This window comes from Macaca fascicularis, chromosome X (genome assembly GCF_037993035.2).
Source record: "Macaca fascicularis isolate 582-1 chromosome X, T2T-MFA8v1.1".
Taxonomy (NCBI): Eukaryota; Metazoa; Chordata; class Mammalia; order Primates; family Cercopithecidae; genus Macaca; species Macaca fascicularis.
Genome location: NC_088395.1, coordinates 75882300 through 75900682, shown reverse-complemented (window position 1 = coordinate 75900682; position 18383 = coordinate 75882300). Strand labels below are relative to the sequence as shown.

Below are 18383 nucleotides of genomic sequence, written 5' to 3'. Positions count from 1 at the left end.
TTGCAAAAGTATATATTTATAATGATACCATTTGCATAATTTAAATACATGAAAAAAATTGTGTATTGGTCACAGATATATATATATCTATAAATATATACTACATATATGCACAGATATATATATACACATCTGTAAATATATACTACATATATGCATATATGTATATATATACACATACACATACATATACACATATACATATATACACATCTATCTATACATAGATATATATATATATACACACACAAACATGAACAAGACGAGAGCACATCAACTTCCAAATAAGGCTTATTTTCAAGAGAGAGGTCAAGTGAATAGGATGAAGTGAGAGCTTCAACTGTACTATTTTGTTTCAAAAACAGAAGGATCTGAGGATCTGGAGAAAATAAAATTTGCGCAATCCATGTGACAGGTGCATTCAAATGTGTATTTTGTATTCTACTTTTCTGTATAGTTGACATATTTAAAAATATTTTATAAAGAAAATGTATCCTCTCTTGAGTCCAAAAATACATATACAAGCTGGGCACAGTGACTCAAGCCTGTAACTCCAGCATGTTGGGAGACCGATGCAGGTGGATCGCTTGAGGTCAGGAGTTTGAGACCAGCCTGGTCAACATGGTGAAATCCCATCTCTGCCAAAAAATACAAAAACTAGCTGGGTGTGGTGGTGAGCACCTGCAGTCCTAGCAACTCAGGAGGCTGAGGCAGGAGAATTGCTTGAACTTGGGAGGTGGAGGTTGCAGTGAGCCAAGATTGCACCACTGTACTCCAGCCTGGGTGACAGAGCAAGACTCTGTCTCAAAAAAACAGAAAACAAAAATACATATACATTCAGTATATTGTATTGTCCCATTTCCTCATATCATTATTTATTTTGCAGTCTATTTGATTTATCTATACCATAAGAAATGAGGTGAAGTTTCCCACTATAATTGCAGACTTCCTGATCTCTCTTTATATTTCTAACAGTATTTGTTTTATATATTTTGAAACTATGTTGTTTGGCACATAAATTTTTGTGACTATCATATTTTTTTTAAAAAAATGCGTTGTTCTGCAACATGCTTTTTTCACTTAATATATTTATATTAGATCAGTATGTATATACTTGCCTTATTTCCTTTCTTCTTCTTTTTCTCTTTCTTTCTTTCTTTCTTTCTTTCTTTCTTTCTTTCTTTCTTTCTTTCTTTCTTTCTTTCTTTCTTTCTTTTTTTGAGACGGGGTCTGAGTCTATTTTCTAGGCTGGATTGCAGTGGCGCAATCTTAGCTCACTGCAGCCTCAACCTCCTGGGCTCAAGTGATTCTCCCACCTCAGCCTCCCAAGTGGCTGGGACTATAGGCATGTGCCATTGTGCCAAGGAAATTTTTACATTTTTTTGCAGAGATGGGGTTTCACCATATTGTCCAGGCTGGTCTGAAACTCCTGGGCTCAAGCAATCCTCCTGCCTTGGTCTCCCAAAGTGCTGTGATTACAGGTGTCAGCCACCATGTCTGTACATGAGCCACCAAGCAACATGTTTAAGTAAATTTAAGCAATTTATTTGTTGAGGAGAATTAAAGTGGTTTGCATTATCTTGCTACACTCCTATTCACATATCTTTCTCCACTTGTGTGTCTCAATAGAACACACAACAGAGAAGTTGACTAGAAGTAGAATTGCTAGATGAAAATGTATCTCAAAAAAAAAAAAAAGAAAGAAAATGTATCTCCATTTAAAAAATTGATAGCTTCAGATTTCTCGCCAATGAAGTTCAATTATTATTATCATTATTATTATCATCATTATTTTGAGACAGCATCTTGCTTGGTTGTCCAGGCTGGAGTGCAGTGGCGTGATCTCCACTCACTTCAGTCTCAACCTCCTGGGCTCACACAATCCTCCTGCCTCAGCCTCCTAAGTAGTTGGGACTACAGGCACACACCATCAGCTTGTCGTATCTTTCTGAGTGAATAAAACAACCTGTTTTGTTCTCTTTAGTGCTTTTTACTCTGAGTTCTCGATGTTTAGGATATTGATGTTGTTACGAGTTTCTTTCCTCCTTCCTTTTCTTTCTTTTTTTTTTTTTTTGCTTCTTTCTTTCCCTCATTCCCTCCCTCCCTTCCTTTTTTTCTGCTAGTATTTTACTGTCATATATATATTTTTTCTATTTCTGCTTTAGGTGAAACTCACAGAAATAGTATATAACTTGACTTTTAAAAACAAAATCCTCAAAATAAGAGTTTGGTTTTTATTAGGAGATGTTAACCCATAATGCATGCTGATATATTTAGATTCCTGCGTTTTTGTTTACTTTTTGCATCCTTTTTTTTGCACACCCCCAGCAACATTTCTTGACCTTTGTTCAGAATGAGTTTTTCTCTTTGTTCCACATATTATTACTTTAATGGTTTGAAAGTTATACATTCTATTTCTATTATGTTGCTACCCCTAAGATTTTTGTTCTCTTGTGCATTTTGTTTCCAGTAAGAACAAAACTTTGCTACTGTTGTGAACATAGGAAATGTTTACATTGGCTGTAAATATTAGAGTTCCATTATAAAGCGCAATTTAAAGACTTCAGAATTCAGTAAAATGGTATAAATCCAAAAGGCATAACTGTAATATGTTTTAACTGCAATGCAATACCAGAATATGAACCTGTGTTGTGTCTTATGATCTCTTGAATAGAGAAGCTTGGTTTTGTGATTAGCAGCAACAAATTCAACACTAAACAGCTTCAGTTTGCTTTAACAATAAGGTTAAAAAAATTTAAGCTTACTGCAACCCTAAATATAGTTTCACAGGTTTAATACTTTCGGTACAACCATAACACGTAACATAGGATGTGATGTAGTAACGTAATTACTCTCACATTGGACTTAATCAGAAAGAATTTGCAGATTTTATTTTATTAAAAAAAAACACAGAAGGGAATATAGCTAAATATTTAACATTAGTTAAAGCTGGGTGTTCGTGACATTTTTCGCTGTCCTTTGCTGTATCCTTGACGATTTCATCATTTAAGATGAAATAATGCTTTCGGGCCCACCCTGATTTGTGGAAAGCAGCTGCCGCCCCCGCCACATCAAGGGGGCGGGCTCCAGCTGACTTCACAATCACTTCCGCCGCCGCAGTCGCCACCCGCCCCGCTGCTGTCTGGCGGGGGAGGAGCTCGAGACCGGGAGCAGCGGCTCTGGCGGTCGTGGCGGTCGGAGGTCCGAGAGCTCTGCTTCTCTGAAAAGCGTGTGGCTTTCTGGACTTGGTGAGTGAAAGGCTGATTGTTTCCTCGATTCATCCGGGCGCTGGCGGTGGCGCGAGTGGTCGGGCGCAGTGCGAGTGGCCGGGCACGGGGACGAGGATTTTGCGGGGTTCCTGGGAACTGCTTTTCAGGTTCGCCCCTCGGGAAGGGGTGGGGCGGACGCGGGACCTGACTGCAGAGTGAGGCCCATGTTCTACATCGGCCTGTTCTGGGGCCGCATCCTCCGCTGCCGGGAACCCCTTTCGTGTGGCGCGGTCCCCACTCGAGTGGCTTTCATCGCTATTGGGAGGGTAGTGGTGGTCGCGGCCCTCTCCCACTTCTCCCTGCCTCTCCTCCCCTCTCCTTCCTTCTTCCTTCCTCGGCCCCTTTGCGGAGCACTCCGTGGCCTTTCTTCCCATATTTTGCTGTTGTTTTGCCAAATGGTAAATGGTTAAGATTTTTAGGTAAAAATACTGTTCCCAGGGAAAAAATTGTAAGGAGGAAAAAATAATTATTCTCAGGGAAAACTAGACCCACGCACGCCCTTTTCTTTCATTTTGCCTCTTCCCTGCTACATCGGTTTGGGTCTCCCGTTTGAGCTGATGGCCTTTTCCCACCTCTTATTATGACATTGCGTACCCCCTACCCCACACCCCTCCGTGTCTCGCGAGCACGCGCCCCCGCAGAGAAGCTTTCCATTGCAGCCCCCTCCTTGCCCCTCCATCCTCAAGGTTCCAGTGCGTCTTCTCTCCCGCGCATGCGCAGGCACACGCAGCACACACCCTCTCACACACCCTCTCACACACCCTCTCACACACCCTCACACCCTCACATCCTCCCATGCCTTCCCCCTCCTCTATCCGCCTACCACATACACACCTCTAGCACCGGCCCCCTCCCTGCTCGGTCTCTGCGTGCTCTCGCGAACACATGCCTATTCACACACCCCCTCAGGCTGCTCTCCTTCTTCCTTCCTGTCATATACACACATAAGGACATCCTTCTATTGCTGGCCAGTGACATGCATATACAGCCACATGTGCTCATTCATACCCCCTCCTCAAATGCTCTCCTCTATTGATCTCTCTGCCACGTGTGTCAGACACAGCTCTTTCGCTGGTCCCTGAGGTGCACACACACACTCACATAAATCCTTCTATGGGGACACCACCTGCTTCCCTGCTTGCCATATCCACACAGGCAGGCATCGTTCTTTGATTGCCGGCCTCTGTTCCATCCACCTCAAGCGCATCCGTCTCCAGTGCTGCGCCACTCCCGACCCCCGCTTCCGTTTGTGCCTGCTGCATTTGCTCACACTGACATTTCTCCATTGTTGCCTCCCATTTTGACTAACATACGCACACACAAACTCTCAGACACTCCTCTCCATTGCCAACCATACACTCCCCTGCCTGTGACATACACATAAACATGGGCATCCTTCTGTAGTTTCAGCTGCCACACATACAGCGACACACATAAACACCTTCCCTTTCCTCATACATACACACACCCCTCTCCTCCAAAGCCACCCCACCCATGCCTGTCATTTTCATACCCACATCCAGAATCATTCTAACACTCATACCCTTTCCCCCTACAAACATAAACATCCCTCTGTTGCAGGATTGCTGGTCCCCTTCCACCTGTCCCTCTCCTCTTGATAGACACATAGGCACTTGTGCGCACACAGCGATCTGTATTTTCCACTCTATTCCAATTTGCATTTCTCCTGTATGTTTGCAGCACTCAGAAAAAGGCAGACACCCCATAAAAAGAAAACTACAGCAGTCTTTCCTTTCCCCACATTGGCACAATTCTACAGTACTTCACCCACCTTCCAAGTGTCCGGTCACCCCCCATCTTCCGTCAGATTCTCCCCTAAGTCTGGCTTTCCTGCAAACCCAGTCTTGTAATCATTTTGCCAACATTAAAAATGTGTTCCAGGTCTACACCTGTCACTGGAATGCTACTCCAGGCCTTAGAAGAAAGTGAAACTAAATTTAAAGGCCCCTTATTCTTTCAGTTACCTGCCTGCTGAAGTGAAAATAAATCTCCCTGCTCCTTTATTCTAAACTGATTTTACTTTCCCATCTGAAAAACGTGTGCAGGGAGCAGGAATCTTCCTGCCCCAGCCCCAGCTGTATTGAAAACCCTCCTAAGTCAGAGTGATGGGTCAGGAATCTAGCAAGCCTGTATGGCCCAATCCAACAGGAGGGTATCAGTCCAATACAGGTAGGAGGTATGGAAGAAGGCATGCTTATGTCAGTTTCAGGCCACCCACGAGCCAGCGGGAAAGGATTGCCAGCCAGAGAAAGACGAACTCCAAAGTCCCAATGCACAGATCAGCCTCCAGTCAAACCACCAAGAGGAGCCGATCGCCATTTTCCACTACTCGTCGTAGTTGGGACGACAGCGAGAGTTCGGGAACCAACCTAAATATTGATAATGAGGACTATTCCAGGTATCCGCCAAGAGAGTACAGAGCTTCGGGTAGCAGAAGAGGAATGACCTATGGACATATTGACTCTTATGGGGCAGATGATAGTGAGGAGGAGGGGGCTGGGCCTGTTGAGCGACCGCCAGCGAGAGGAAAAACTGGCAAGTTTAAAGATGATAAGCTGTATGACCCAGAGAAAGGGGCAAGGTCTTTGGCTGGGCCACCTCCACAGTTCTCTAGTTTTAGCCGTGATGTGAGAGAGGAGCGAGACAAGTTAGACCCAGTCCCTGCAGCAAGATGCTCAGCTAGCAGAGCTGACTTCCTGCCACAAAGTAGTGTGGCCTCACAGTCGTCTTCTGCTGAAGGCAAGGTGGCTACAAAAGGTGACAGCTTGGAGAGGGAGAAAAGGGAGCAAAATTTACCTGCACGTCCCAGCAGGGCTCCTGTGAGTATTTGTGGTGGTGGGGAAAACACCTCAAAGAGTGCAGAGGAACCTGTGGTCAGGCCCAAAATCAGAAACCTGGCAAGTCCAAACTGCGTGAAACCCAAAATTTTTTTTGATACTGATGATGATGATGATATGCCACACAGTACTTCCAGGTGGAGGGATACTGCCAATGACAATGAAGGCCACTCAGATGGCCCAGCAAGAAGAGGCAGAGGCGAGAGTTCAAGTGGCTATTCTGAGCCAAAGTACCCTGAAGACAAACGGGAAGTGAGGAGTGACCAAGTGAAACCAGAAAAGGTGCCGAGACGACGACACACCATGGCCGACCCTGACTTCTGGACGCACAGTGATGATTACTACAAATACTGCGAGGAAGACTCTGACAGTGACAAAGAGTGGATTGCTGCTCTGCGTCGGAAATATCGAAGCCGAGAGCAAGCCCTGTCCTCCAGTGGCGAAAGCTGGGAGACTCTGCCGGGGAAAGAAGAGCGGGAACCTCCACAGGCTAAGGTGAGTGCCAGCACTGGCGCCAGCCCCGGCCCCGGTGCTAGTGCCAGTGCCGGGGCTGGCGCTGGGGCCAGTGCTGGCAGCAATGGCAACAATTACCTTGAAGAAGTTCGAGAACCATCTCTTCAGGAAGAGCAGGCATCCCTGGAAGAAGGAGAAATTCCTTGGCTCCAGTACAATGAGAATGAGAGTAGCAGTGAGGGGGATAATGATTCTGGTCATGAGTTGATGCAGCCTGGGGTATTCATGCTGGATGGGAACAACAACCTTGAAGATGACTCCAGTGTGAGCGAAGACCTAGAAGTGGATTGGAGCCTCTTTGATGGATTTGCAGATGGGTTAGGAGTGGCTGAAGCCATTTCCTATGTGGATCCTCAGTTCCTCACCTACATGGCACTTGAAGAACGCCTGGCCCAGGCAATGGAAACTGCCCTTGCACACTTGGAGTCTCTTGCAGTGGATGTGGAGGTGGCCAATCCACCAGCAAGCAAGGAGAGCATTGACGCTCTTCCCGAGATCCTGGTCACTGAAGATCATGGCGCAGTTGGTCAGGAGATGTGCTGCCCCATCTGCTGTAGCGAATATGTGAAGGGGGAGGTGGCAACTGAGCTGCCATGCCACCACTATTTCCACAAGCCGTGTGTGTCCATCTGGCTTCAGAAGTCAGGCACCTGCCCTGTGTGCCGCTGCATGTTCCCTCCCCCACTCTAAAGACCAAGGTTGTTTACTCCTGGTCTGATTATTTTCCCCATCTGAAATCCACAATACTGCAGGAGCCCTCTTGAAATTAACAATGGAAACAAAACCAGTCAGTCAGTTAGCCTAAACCTATTGATTCCTCGTGATTATTTCCAATGTGAAAACAGTTGTGTATGATTGCATTAAAAATCATATCATCTTTTAGAGGTTAGAAAAGGGAAAACTAAACTTTATAAATGCTACTTGAGATTGCAGTAAGAACATACGTTTTCTAACCTGAAAGTTAAATCGCATTTGTTTTCTTCAGTAGAATGTGTTGCTGTTACTTGTAATGTCAAGTGTATCTGTTAAATATGTCCAAAAGGCAAAATCATTTTTGTTGCATGTTATGGGTCGATGTTCCTGTAATTGCAGTGCTGTAAAAGCTTATTAAAGTTTTTCTTTTGGTTTTACATGGTGTAATGGAATTCTTTGGTTTTGTCTGAAACAGTGGTACTGAATGACTTTATAATTGATCCCTTGCATTTGCATCAAAAACTTTAGTTTCACTGGAAATGCTGACTTCAACAATCGCAAAAAAAAAAAAAAAAAAAAATGAGGGCAGTGACTTTAAAAGTAGGAATAAAGTGTATGGTTGTCCAGCTACTACAGGGAAAAAGTCAAATAGATGAAGAAGGAAGAAAACAAAGAAGGAAAGAGAGAAACAATAAGAAAGCATGGTAAAGAAACAAAACAATGGCAGGATTAAGTCCAAACTGAATGTAGGGATGAATGAGTTGAAATCACCTTTGAGAAAATAGAAACTCTCAGAGGGAATGGGTCCAAAAAAATAAAGCTATATGCGAATTTTATAGCTTAACACAGTGACACAGATAGGAATAGAAAAAATATGCCACACAAGTGCTACAGGAAAATACAGGTACTCACCTACACAGAGTGAACAGGTTTTAACATTTGGCTATATTTGCTTCAGAGATGTGTCTCTCTCTCTCTCTCTTTCTCTCTCTCTCTCCCGCCACCCCTCTCTTCTCTCTTTCTCTCTCCAATAAATATATATTTTTTAAGCACAGGTGAAGTTCCTCAGCCCATAATATTTACCTTCTTTCTTACACAGAGGTAAGAAACACACCAGAAAATGGTGTGTTTACTTCTTGTGTGTGTCTTTAGACATATATATGAGTGTGTGTATGTATGTATATGTGTGTATATATTCATAATCAAATACAGTATTAATGTTTTTTAAATGGATATAATTGATAGACTATATATATCATTTTGCAACTTGAATTTTACGCTCAACAGTGTTTTGGAGACTTAGCCATTCCGATATATGTGGATCTAGTTCATGCAGTTTTAACTGCTGTATACAAAATATTAATTGTATGAATTACCACACCTTATTTATCCATTTCCCTACTGGTGAACACTTAGGTTCTTCCCAGCATTTTGCGGCAATGAACATACTAAACAGATGTCCTTTTGTGCACATGTGTGAAGTTCTCTAGAGGTAAGTATATGGAAGTGAAATTTCTGGGTTCTAGGGTTTGAGCATCTTCACCCCAACTAGATATTGCCAAATTGCTTTCCAAAGTCATTGTACTTGTTCATGCTCCTACTGACAGTTTCTGAGTGCTATTTCCGCACATCTCCAACAGGCTGGATGTTGTTCAAGTTCAACCTGACTCATAATCGGTGACATGTAAATTAACACACCGATGAAACATATTACATCTATCAGAAGCCAATAGCTTTTCTTCATGATAATATCTAGTTTGGGCTAGGAAGAGATGAAATGAAAAGACTCATGGGGTTGGTGTGCATATAAACTATAGCGGTCTTCTTGGAGAACAGTTTGGGTAGTAGCTATCTATCAGCATATTCAATTGGTGCGTGCACTTCAGCCCAACCTGGGTTCCTTGCTAGTATGGAATTAAAACTATGCAGCAGTTAAAAGTTGGATGTACTGATACGAAAAGATCTCCAAGACAGTGTTATGAAAGCATAGTGTAGAGTAATATGTACAGTGTTTGTGTAAAATAAAACCTTACAAAACCAAACTTTATATGAAAATGCCTAAGAATGTCTGGAAGGCGACATGCCTAACTGATGGCAGGGGTTACCTCTAGGGAGGGACGGAGGATTGGGGGAAAGCAGTCAGGAAGGAGGCTTTTGTCTTTCACCTGAAATAATGAATTTGCTTCATATTTTTTACAGTGTCAGTGCATTTTCATGAATATTATTACAACAAAATAAGCAAAATCAAAAAATTTTCCAATTAGGAAAAGCAGGATGTTATTCTTCTCTCACTGCAAGTACAGAAATGTGGGTTGAAACTGCAGCTCTTTTTTCTGCAACTGGTCAAGCTGATATTTATGACTTCATCCCTCACAAGTCATTCTAGGTTTCCCCTTGGCCTTCAGCCAGCACCTCAGCTGGTTATGGAGGCTCAGGAGTCTGAGTCCTTGGAGAGCCCTTTTAGGGTGGGGTTTTGGAGGTTTACCATTAACCTTTGCTGTGCTCTGACTGGCACCACCTAAGGAGGTGTTTTAGGAGCACGCTTGGGTCCTAATCATCTTCCTTTCTGTTGCTATTGCATAGCAGTGACCCTAATTTGCCTTTTAGTCAGAATTAGTCTCTGCACAGAAACAGAAAGGGACACTTACCCAGTGCTCAAAGCCCCCTGCTGGTGTGTTGGAGCAACCTGCTACTGCAGTGTCTTGGTGGACTTGAGGCGTGCTCTACCAGGAAAGCCCACAGGCCCCAGGACCTGTACTCCTGGGGCCCTGAGTAGCTGTGACTTGGACCTGGGACATGAACTAAGCCCATCATACACTCGTGCCCAGTACTTTAAGGCTGGAGGGAGAAAGTCAGAGAAGCAGGGATCCTGAAGCATTTGTCCCCATGCTGCTGTGGTGATGATGGTGGTGGCAGCAGGGGCGGCAGCAGCAGTGGTACAGGGTGGCAGTGATGTGGGTCCCGTGCTGACAGTGCTGGCAGCCAATAGCTCCTATGGCAGGATGTGGCTGTGTGCTTGGCTGCCCAGTTCCTTTGCTCTTGCCAGTTTCTGATTCTCCAGCCTCTCTGACAATTCCCCAATCTCCTCTATAGCTTTCCAATAAAACTTTTCGGATTCAACTAAACTAGCATTGGTTTCTGTTGTTTGTAACTAGGAACCCCAAGTACTTGCCAATACCATATCCCACTTTTGTGGCTGTTTTCCTCATCATATGAGATATTTCACATGGCCAAGGGTCAGGCAATTTCTGTTTATGATGCAGTGGACCTGTCATTGGCACCCAGGGCCATGGTTTTAGAACAGCAGGCCTCAGGGGCCTCCAGACATGAAGCAGTCATTTATGAAAATAAGTTGTTTGGGTATTCATTGAAGGTATCACCCACTACACTTTACTTCTGGGTTTCTGGTCTTGTTTTCTGGCTGTGAAATAAAAAACCCCGGATTTGGTCAATCATTTGAGGCATAAAGCACTACATCTTGCAAGAGAGCACTGTAACTTCCTGAGGTGGTCTCCCCAGCTGGCACTACAGCTGAACCATTAGAAGGCTCTTACTGTGCCCTAAGGCCCTACCCTTCTCTTAGCCCTTTGTTTCAGTGAAACCCTTCCATGGAAGTGCCTAGGGATCTCTGACCTGAAGTGTCCTTTCCAGCTCTGTTTAAATTTTATTCATCCTTTAAAAAGTTCATCTGTGGCCGGGCGCAGTGGCTCATGCCTGTAATCCCAGCACTTTGGGAGGCTGAGGTGGACTGATCACGAGGTCAGGAGTTTGAGACCAGCCTGACCAATGTGGTGAAACCCCGTCTCTACTAAAAATACAAAAATTAGCCAGGCATGGTGGCACGCGCCTGTAGTCCCAGCTACTCAGGAGGCTGAGGCAGGAGAATGGCTTGAACAAGGGAGGTGGAGGTTGCAGTGAGCCGAGATCGCACCACTGCACTCCAGCCTGGGCAACAGAGCGAGACTCCATCTCAAAAAAAGAAAAAAAAAAAAAAACTAATTTGCCAGCTCCTGGAAAGAAAAATTCAATATCCCCTAGCTCCTTGCCTCTCTGTGTCTCCCATCTCTAAGTTCTTGATGTCAAAAGCTATGTGTGAGCCATTTCTACAGTCCCAGCATGCACTGCTTGGCACAAAAGTGTTCTGCAACACTGGGTGACAGCGTGAATAGATTCCTCTCCCAAGGTAGGCTCAAGCAGGGGCTGTGTTCAGAGAACGCAGTAGGGGTCATGGGGACTTGGACCAAGCTTAGCCCCACTCCCACCCCCAGCCTCTGAGGCCCTGGCGCCCCCCTCCCCTCCTGCCACCCTCTCAACCCTCAAACTCTATCCCATTTTCTGTTTGTCCTGTGGAATCCCCAGTGTGTCAGAGGCTGTTCTCATACCCAAGGCCTGTGGAGAGAAGGTGGCATTTATCTGAAGATGGAGAAATACATGGCAACAAGCTTCAGCACACCCCTCTTTGGCCTGGATTGAACCTCTGAATAAAATGAAGCTGATAGGGTGTTTGCCGACACGGTCCCAGCCTTGCACAAGGTCTGGTGTGGAGCAAGCCAGATTCTGGGACCCCTGGGCAACCCTTTCAGCCTGCCTTGGCATATGCCTCTGCAGCCTGGAACTTAGTGGCTAGGCCCTTTGCTGTGGGTTTTGCTGACCCCTGGAGGCCCCCCTTCCTCCTGTTTCCTCCCTGGGTACTTCACTATCTCAAGAAGGGTGGTAAAACATTAGTGAGACTTCACAATCTCTCACATTTGGATAAGATTTCCCCAGACCCCTTTGCATTCACTGATTTCACTAGACCCTGCCATCAACCCCAGGTGAGTGGTAAGGAGACCAATGTTCAGAAAGGTGATGACATTCTGAAGACAGAGCAAGAGCATGTTTGCTTGGTGGGGGAGGGCAGCAGAGATGTTTTCTCCCCATCCATCCTAGTCCCAGCGTGGTGGGGAGCACCTGGGGATCTGGACGTCAATGTAGAACCCCCAACTGGCTGCAGCTAGACCCCATTCAGGCACTCTGGTCATAAGCACTGTGTGCTACCTGCGTCCAAGCACAGCACTGTGGGACCAGGGCAAGAGCAGCCCAGGGGCACGCAGACAATAGAAGTCAGGCACTTTGGTAGGAGGAAGAGGAGAAACAAGACACATACGTAGAAGAATTCATACATAGAACTGGGGACTAGCAGATAGTGTCTGCTCATAGTCAGAGGTGTGTGACTGGGCCACCGAACCCATGGAGACAGATCTGCAGGGACCCAGGGAACCAAGCCCAAGGCTCTGCTCAGTCAGGACCATGCTCGAATTGCATTCAGCAAACACATTTCTGCCCACTCTTGCACTCAAAAACGGAGGTTCAGAGTTGGCTAGTTTAGCTCAACAAATATTGATTGAGCTCCTGCCTGTGGTGTGTTCAACTGGGGCCTGCAAGAGATGAGTAGGGCTTAGTCCTTCCCTCAAAAAGCTCATAGTCCAGTGTGGGAGACAGACAAACATAGGTTTGCCATATTCTTTGTGAAAGGCAATGTGGAGGCAGGCACAGGGTGACCTGAGAGCAAAGAGCCTGGCTGGCCCAGCTGGGAAGGGCTGGGCCTCAGAGGCACCAAACAGGTAAGGAAAGGGAGTGTAGGATGGGCCCTTTCTACATTGTCGGGTTGTCTTTGACGGTGGGGGTGTCAATTGTTACCATTTGTTTGAAGGGCCCTTTAGTAAAATGTATTAACATTTAAAATCCACATACTTTTTGACCCAGCAATTCCAGTAGTAGGAATTTATGCTACATGTGCAAAAGCACAAAGTTGTTTGTACAAGTATCTTTATTGTTGCATTGTTTGTAGTAGCAAGAGACAGAAAGGCATTTAAATGTCCATTACTAGGGGCCTGGTTTAATAAATTATGGCACAGCCATCAGATACTTCGCTAGACAGCCTATACCCAGCATGAGGCACATCCACAATTATTGCCGTGCAGCAGTATCAAAAAATCAAGAAGTTACAAAAGCAAGGTGTGAAACAGTGGGCAGTTATTATCATTCACGTTTCACAAAAGATACATATTCATTTGTACTAACGAATATACAGAATATCTCAGGAAAGACGATATATAAGAAACGGGCCAAAGTGAGGGACAAGAGGAGCCTCAATTCTCACTGTATGCTTTTTCCCTTTTGGAGTTTTTGTTATGTTAATTTGATTTTGTTTTTATTTTTGTTCTTTTTTTTGTTGTTGTTTTTTTTACCATGTGTATACATGACAGAAACAGAGAAAGAGGGAGGGAGGGAGAAAAAAGGGCAGAAATCTCAGGCAAAGGGCCGGAATGAACAAAGGCATGGAGGTATGAAACAGTACCGTGTGTGGTGTGGGGTGTGTGTGTGTGCGCGTGTTTGTGTTGTGCACGTGAGACCCTGAGTTGTGAAAGAAAGACCCTCCCAAGTGACATCTAGCAATGTAGTAATGAAGTGGGGAGTCTATTGTCAGGATATAAATGGAAAAACGCCAGTCGGGACTTTCAGCTACAAGGTCAGGCCCCCGCCGGGGAACCAGAAATTGTGGCTCCAGCAGGTCTCCAACGGAGAAGAAGAACTGCAGTTGAGCTAGCCTCATGAAGACATGATGTGGGGGCTGGAAGGTGGCCCAGCACTGAAAGCAGGTCCACCATGATCTCAGGTATGTAAAAGAGATCTCCACATTGTATATGTGCATAATAAAAAGATTATCAGGAAACCTACCATGAAGTTAGCTAACAGTGATTCTCTCTTAGTGGTGGGATGTAGTTAATTTTAATTGTCTTTCCTTTTTGAGGGCATTTCTTAAATTCTCTTCAACAAGCAGATGATTGGGGAGAAAGAATTAAGAGACAATTAAAATGTTGCTCGAACACTGACTGAAACCTCTCAGGCCGGGATCTTCCTGAGGGAAGCCAAGCAGGCCCTTGTTGGCCACCCTGGTCCTGTGTTGGAGTTGCAAAGAGGCTTTGCACCCAGGCAGTGTCGCCTAGTGGAACGACCACAGCATTTGGAGTCAGACCTGGGTCTGAAGCAGTTTTAGTGCTAATTAACTGCGAGTCTTGATCAAGCATATGCCCTCTCTCAGCTTTGGTTTGCTTATTTATAAAATGGGACCCCCAAAAAATCCCTATCCCATAGAGTGATGGGAATGAGCAAATGATAGACAAAATATACTATACCATCTTAATGGGATTGTTGTTGTTTGTTGTTGTTTTTCCTAGCTCTTTTTTCTCTGGGCTGGGGCAGTAGGAGCTTAAGGTTCAGAAGGAAAACAAACAAACAAACAAACAAACAAACAAACAAACTACTCCCTGGGTAGAAAGAATCCCTCCACTTCATCGTTCTGTCTTCAGCAACTTAGCAAGGCTGGCTCCGGATGCCTGGCCCCAGTCTGGAGAAAAATAGTTAGCAGGACTCCAACATTCCCTTTGGAAGCGGAGTGTTGCATGATGGTGGGGTGGGGGCGGGAGTAGGGGGAGGAAGCAAAATGTTTGCTATTTTTTTTCTGTGCAATTGACTCTGCTGGCCCAGGCACTTTGCTCACTGCTGTCTACATGCACAGATGGTGGCTTAGCCTCTTGGTGAAGGGCTTGGCTTCCTGTTGCGCGTGCCCACCCCATCCAGGCCTGCTGAGGAATGTGGGCTGGTCCAGGCTGGATGGGCTCTGTGTCTCCTGTGGCCCCTCCCAGAGCCCCAGTCTGACCCCTCCGCAGGCCTAGATGAAGGAGCTTCTGTGTCATGGGGCCCCGCCTGATTAGACATGGCTGCCACATCGACTCCTCCCTCCCAGGCTGGGCACTGGGAAAAGAAAAGCCCAAAGCTTGCCCAGAGTCCCTTCAGCTAAGAGGGTAGCTGACCTGGGATCTTATCTAGGGTTGTGAGAGTCGGAAATTCCTGCTGGTCTCTTTGTTCTCACGTGGAAAAGTCCCACAGCACCAAGTTTTTAGGCCAGAGAGGATGGGGGCTTCTATGGCCCAGTCCCCAAGGGTTGTCAGTGAAGGCTTAGGACATGTAAGTGCAAATCTCGTCCTGTGTTGGCTCTGCAGAGGTAGAGCTCGTCCATTGGCTATAGATGGGTAGTGTGAGGCAGAGGTGGTAAGGCCCATGATCACCAGAAAATTGTCAATTGGGGTTTTAAAATGCACCTTCCTCCCCTGCCATGAATGGGAGGGGTTCTTTGTACTGTTTTTTTTTTTTTTTTTTCCCTCTCTTCTCTAGGTTGAAAGAGTCACTTGACTATTTATCAGCTCTAGATCTTTAGTGAGACACTTCACCTCTCTGAGCCTCAGTTTCCTTATCAGTTGAAGGGGGATGATAACCTCACAGAACTGCTTCAAAGAGGACATGAGGGACTAGTGCCGTGGTGGTACACAGGAGGCACTCTAAAAGTGCCATTTCCTTCCTATATTTATTAAGTACTTCCTTTTGTGGAGCACTGGGAAATCCAAAAGTGAGGAAAATGGTCTCTGCCCTCAGTCTCATGGGTTATTAGCCACTAGCCCAGGATTGACCTTGAGCCCTGCTTCTGACCAGCGGAATTCTGGCCTGTTTCTGGAGTTGCTGATGCTGCCTCAGGGCCTGTTTGATGCCTGAGGCTCAGGCTTCCTTTTGCTGGTCTAGCCTTTGTAGCCTCAGCCCAGTGGCAAGAGCCCACAGTCTGATGACAGTCCTTCCTGGGCAGCCTGCCAGCCTGTTAAACACTTCCCTAAGTATCATCTCAGGGAATTTTCCCAGCAGCTCTATAAGGAAGGTGCTCTGATCACTAGTCTCAAAGATACCTGCCTTCAGGTCTGAGTTTTGCACTTCACTTGCTCTGTGACCTTGGGCAAGAGGCTGAAGCGCTCTGTGCCTCAGTTTTCTCATCTGTAAAATGGGAGTTAAATAATAGTAGCTCCCTTTGCAGGGAGCAGGTGCATAGGACAGTGCCTGGCACATATTAAGCTCTCAGCACTTGCCAACTGCCATCCTTAGGAAACTGAGGCTCAGAGGGGGAAATGACCTGTTCAGGGTCACATAGCTAGGAAGCAGCAGAGCTGGAGCTGCTAGTCCAGCCTTCTTGGCAGTAACTGTTATGCTACCCTTTGCTTCATATCCTTTGGATTTCTGGATGCTGCACCTGGAGGTCCTATGACAGGCCTCTGCCAGCTAATGAGGACTCGGTTGGATTTCCTTGTGCTGAATTCTTGACGGGACCATGGCAAGCTCCTGCTGTCATATTCTTGCAATCCGACCCACTGCTTCCCAGCCCAGCCTGGCCTCTCCCTGGACTCCTGGAACTTGGTTTATGGTCAGGCCTTGCCTCACTGCATATTTTAAATAATAAAATTAACAATGCGAATAGAACACTGTGCTACCTGGCACTTTAAAATATCAATGTAGTCAACCCTGAGATTAGCCCTGTGAGGTAGGTGCTATCATCATCTGCATCTTCTACACAAGAAAACTGAAGCACAAGGAGATTAAGTGACTTGCTCAAGGCCACACAGTTATGAGTGGTAGAGCCAGCTGTGTTTTTAGTAGTGATGGAGTTTCACCATGTTGGCCAGGCTGGTCTCGAACTCCTGACCTCAGGTGATCTGCCTGCCTTGGCCTCCCAAAGTGCTGGGATCACAGGCGTGAGTCACCATGCCTGACCTGAATCCCTGCTTTTAACCATCGTGTTCTGGCTCGTCTTGTCGGCCCCATCCCACTGCAGTGAGCCCAGCTGTGCCTGACACAAAACTCCATGGGAGTGTGAACCAGATCAGATTTATTCACAGCCAAATCTTCAGTGGCTAGCACGGTGCCTGGCACACGGTAAGGGCTTAATGAAAAGTTGCCGAATGAGTAAATGAATGAAGGAAGCTGAAATAGGGTCGTGGCCACAGGGAAGAGAGATGAGACAGATTTGAGAGATAAGAGAGAACTGAACAGATTGGGAGACCAATCCAAACGGGGATATGAGGAAGTCTTGGATGACTCCCAAGATTTTGGCTTGGGTGGCTGAAGGATGAGGTCATTTACTGAGATAGGAGCCATATAGGAGAGACCGAATGCACGGGTGTGGAAAGTGGCATTGATGAATTCAGGTTAGGATGTGTCAAGGGCGAGGAGCCTTTGAAACATGCAAGGGATGTCCAGGAGGCTTTGGGATCCAAGTCTCGGAGTTTAGAAGACAGATTTGGGCCTCCTGCCCAGCCCTCTCCCAGTGCCCCTCCTCCTTCAGTCATACACTAAACCGCTGGCCCAGCGGCTTTTACTCTTCCTACTGGGAAGGAAAGGAAGGAATCTTTGATGGTGGGAATGGGAGGGGGCTAGACTTTTCTAAACCAAACAAACGCATACACAGTGCCTGCTTGTTGCGTATCAGCTTGCCTGGCTCTGGGCACATGTAGGCTGGCTTCCAGGGCCGACCTCCCCCAACCACCCACAGGCCCCTGCCGCCTGCTCCCTGCCAAGGTGAGCTCTGACAGGGCGACTTGTCATCTTTTCAACACCTCATTTTTCCCTCCTTACTCACTGCCCAGGGAGAGGTCCTTCCTGTTTGCACACCTCAGGGGCTAGGCCAGGAGGAGGAACAAAAACAGCCTTCATGGTGGAGGGGGAGGGGAGGGCAAAAGGAGAGGGGTGAGAGAAGAGGAAGAGAGGGAAGAGACGGGGTGAGGAGTGGGGGAAGAAGAGAAGAACCCAGCTCCTGCCTCCCCCTACCCTCCAACCCATCACACGCACCCGCACACCTCTCGCTCGCTCCCTCGCTCTCTGGGGAGGCTGATTCCCAAGTCAACCCAAGGTGGTCAGGATCCGAGCTGACTTTGGAAACTAGCTGTCATGTCTTTCCTACCTTCAGGAGAGGCTTGGACCTAGAGTTGCCCATCCCAAAAACCCCTGCTCAGTTTTCACCCCAGCAGGCCTAGGCCCAGGGCCTTTTTTCGCTGGCTTCCCCATCGTTTTTCTCCAGGTCTCCAGGTCAGCGGGTCCAAGGCTCTTCCGGCGCCCCCTCCCAATGCCGGCAGGGCCCGCCACCTCCTCAGAGCCCTGCCCCTCCGCGGCCGACCAGCAGGTAATCCCCTCC

The 18383-nt window shown here is 46.4% G+C and overlaps 1 protein-coding gene across 3 annotated transcripts; it reads left to right on the top strand.

Moving 5' to 3' along the window:
• Positions 1–3144: 3144 nt before the first annotated feature.
• PJA1 (praja ring finger ubiquitin ligase 1) lies at positions 3145–7770 on the top strand. 3 transcript variants are annotated; one of them, XM_005593831.4, is made up of 2 exons: positions 3145–3248; positions 5500–7770. In XM_005593831.4, the coding sequence occupies exon 2, from the start codon at positions 5561–5563 to the stop codon at positions 7328–7330; it is 1770 nt and encodes a 589-aa protein (XP_005593888.1). In that variant the 5' UTR covers positions 3145–3248; positions 5500–5560; the 3' UTR covers positions 7331–7770. The 3 variants fall into 3 exon arrangements, with proteins under 3 accessions (XP_005593888.1, XP_005593887.1, XP_005593886.1); XM_005593830.4 differs by having other exon boundaries at positions 5494–7770; XM_005593829.4 differs by having other exon boundaries at positions 5172–7770.
• The last annotated feature ends 10613 nt before the right edge of the window (positions 7771–18383 follow it).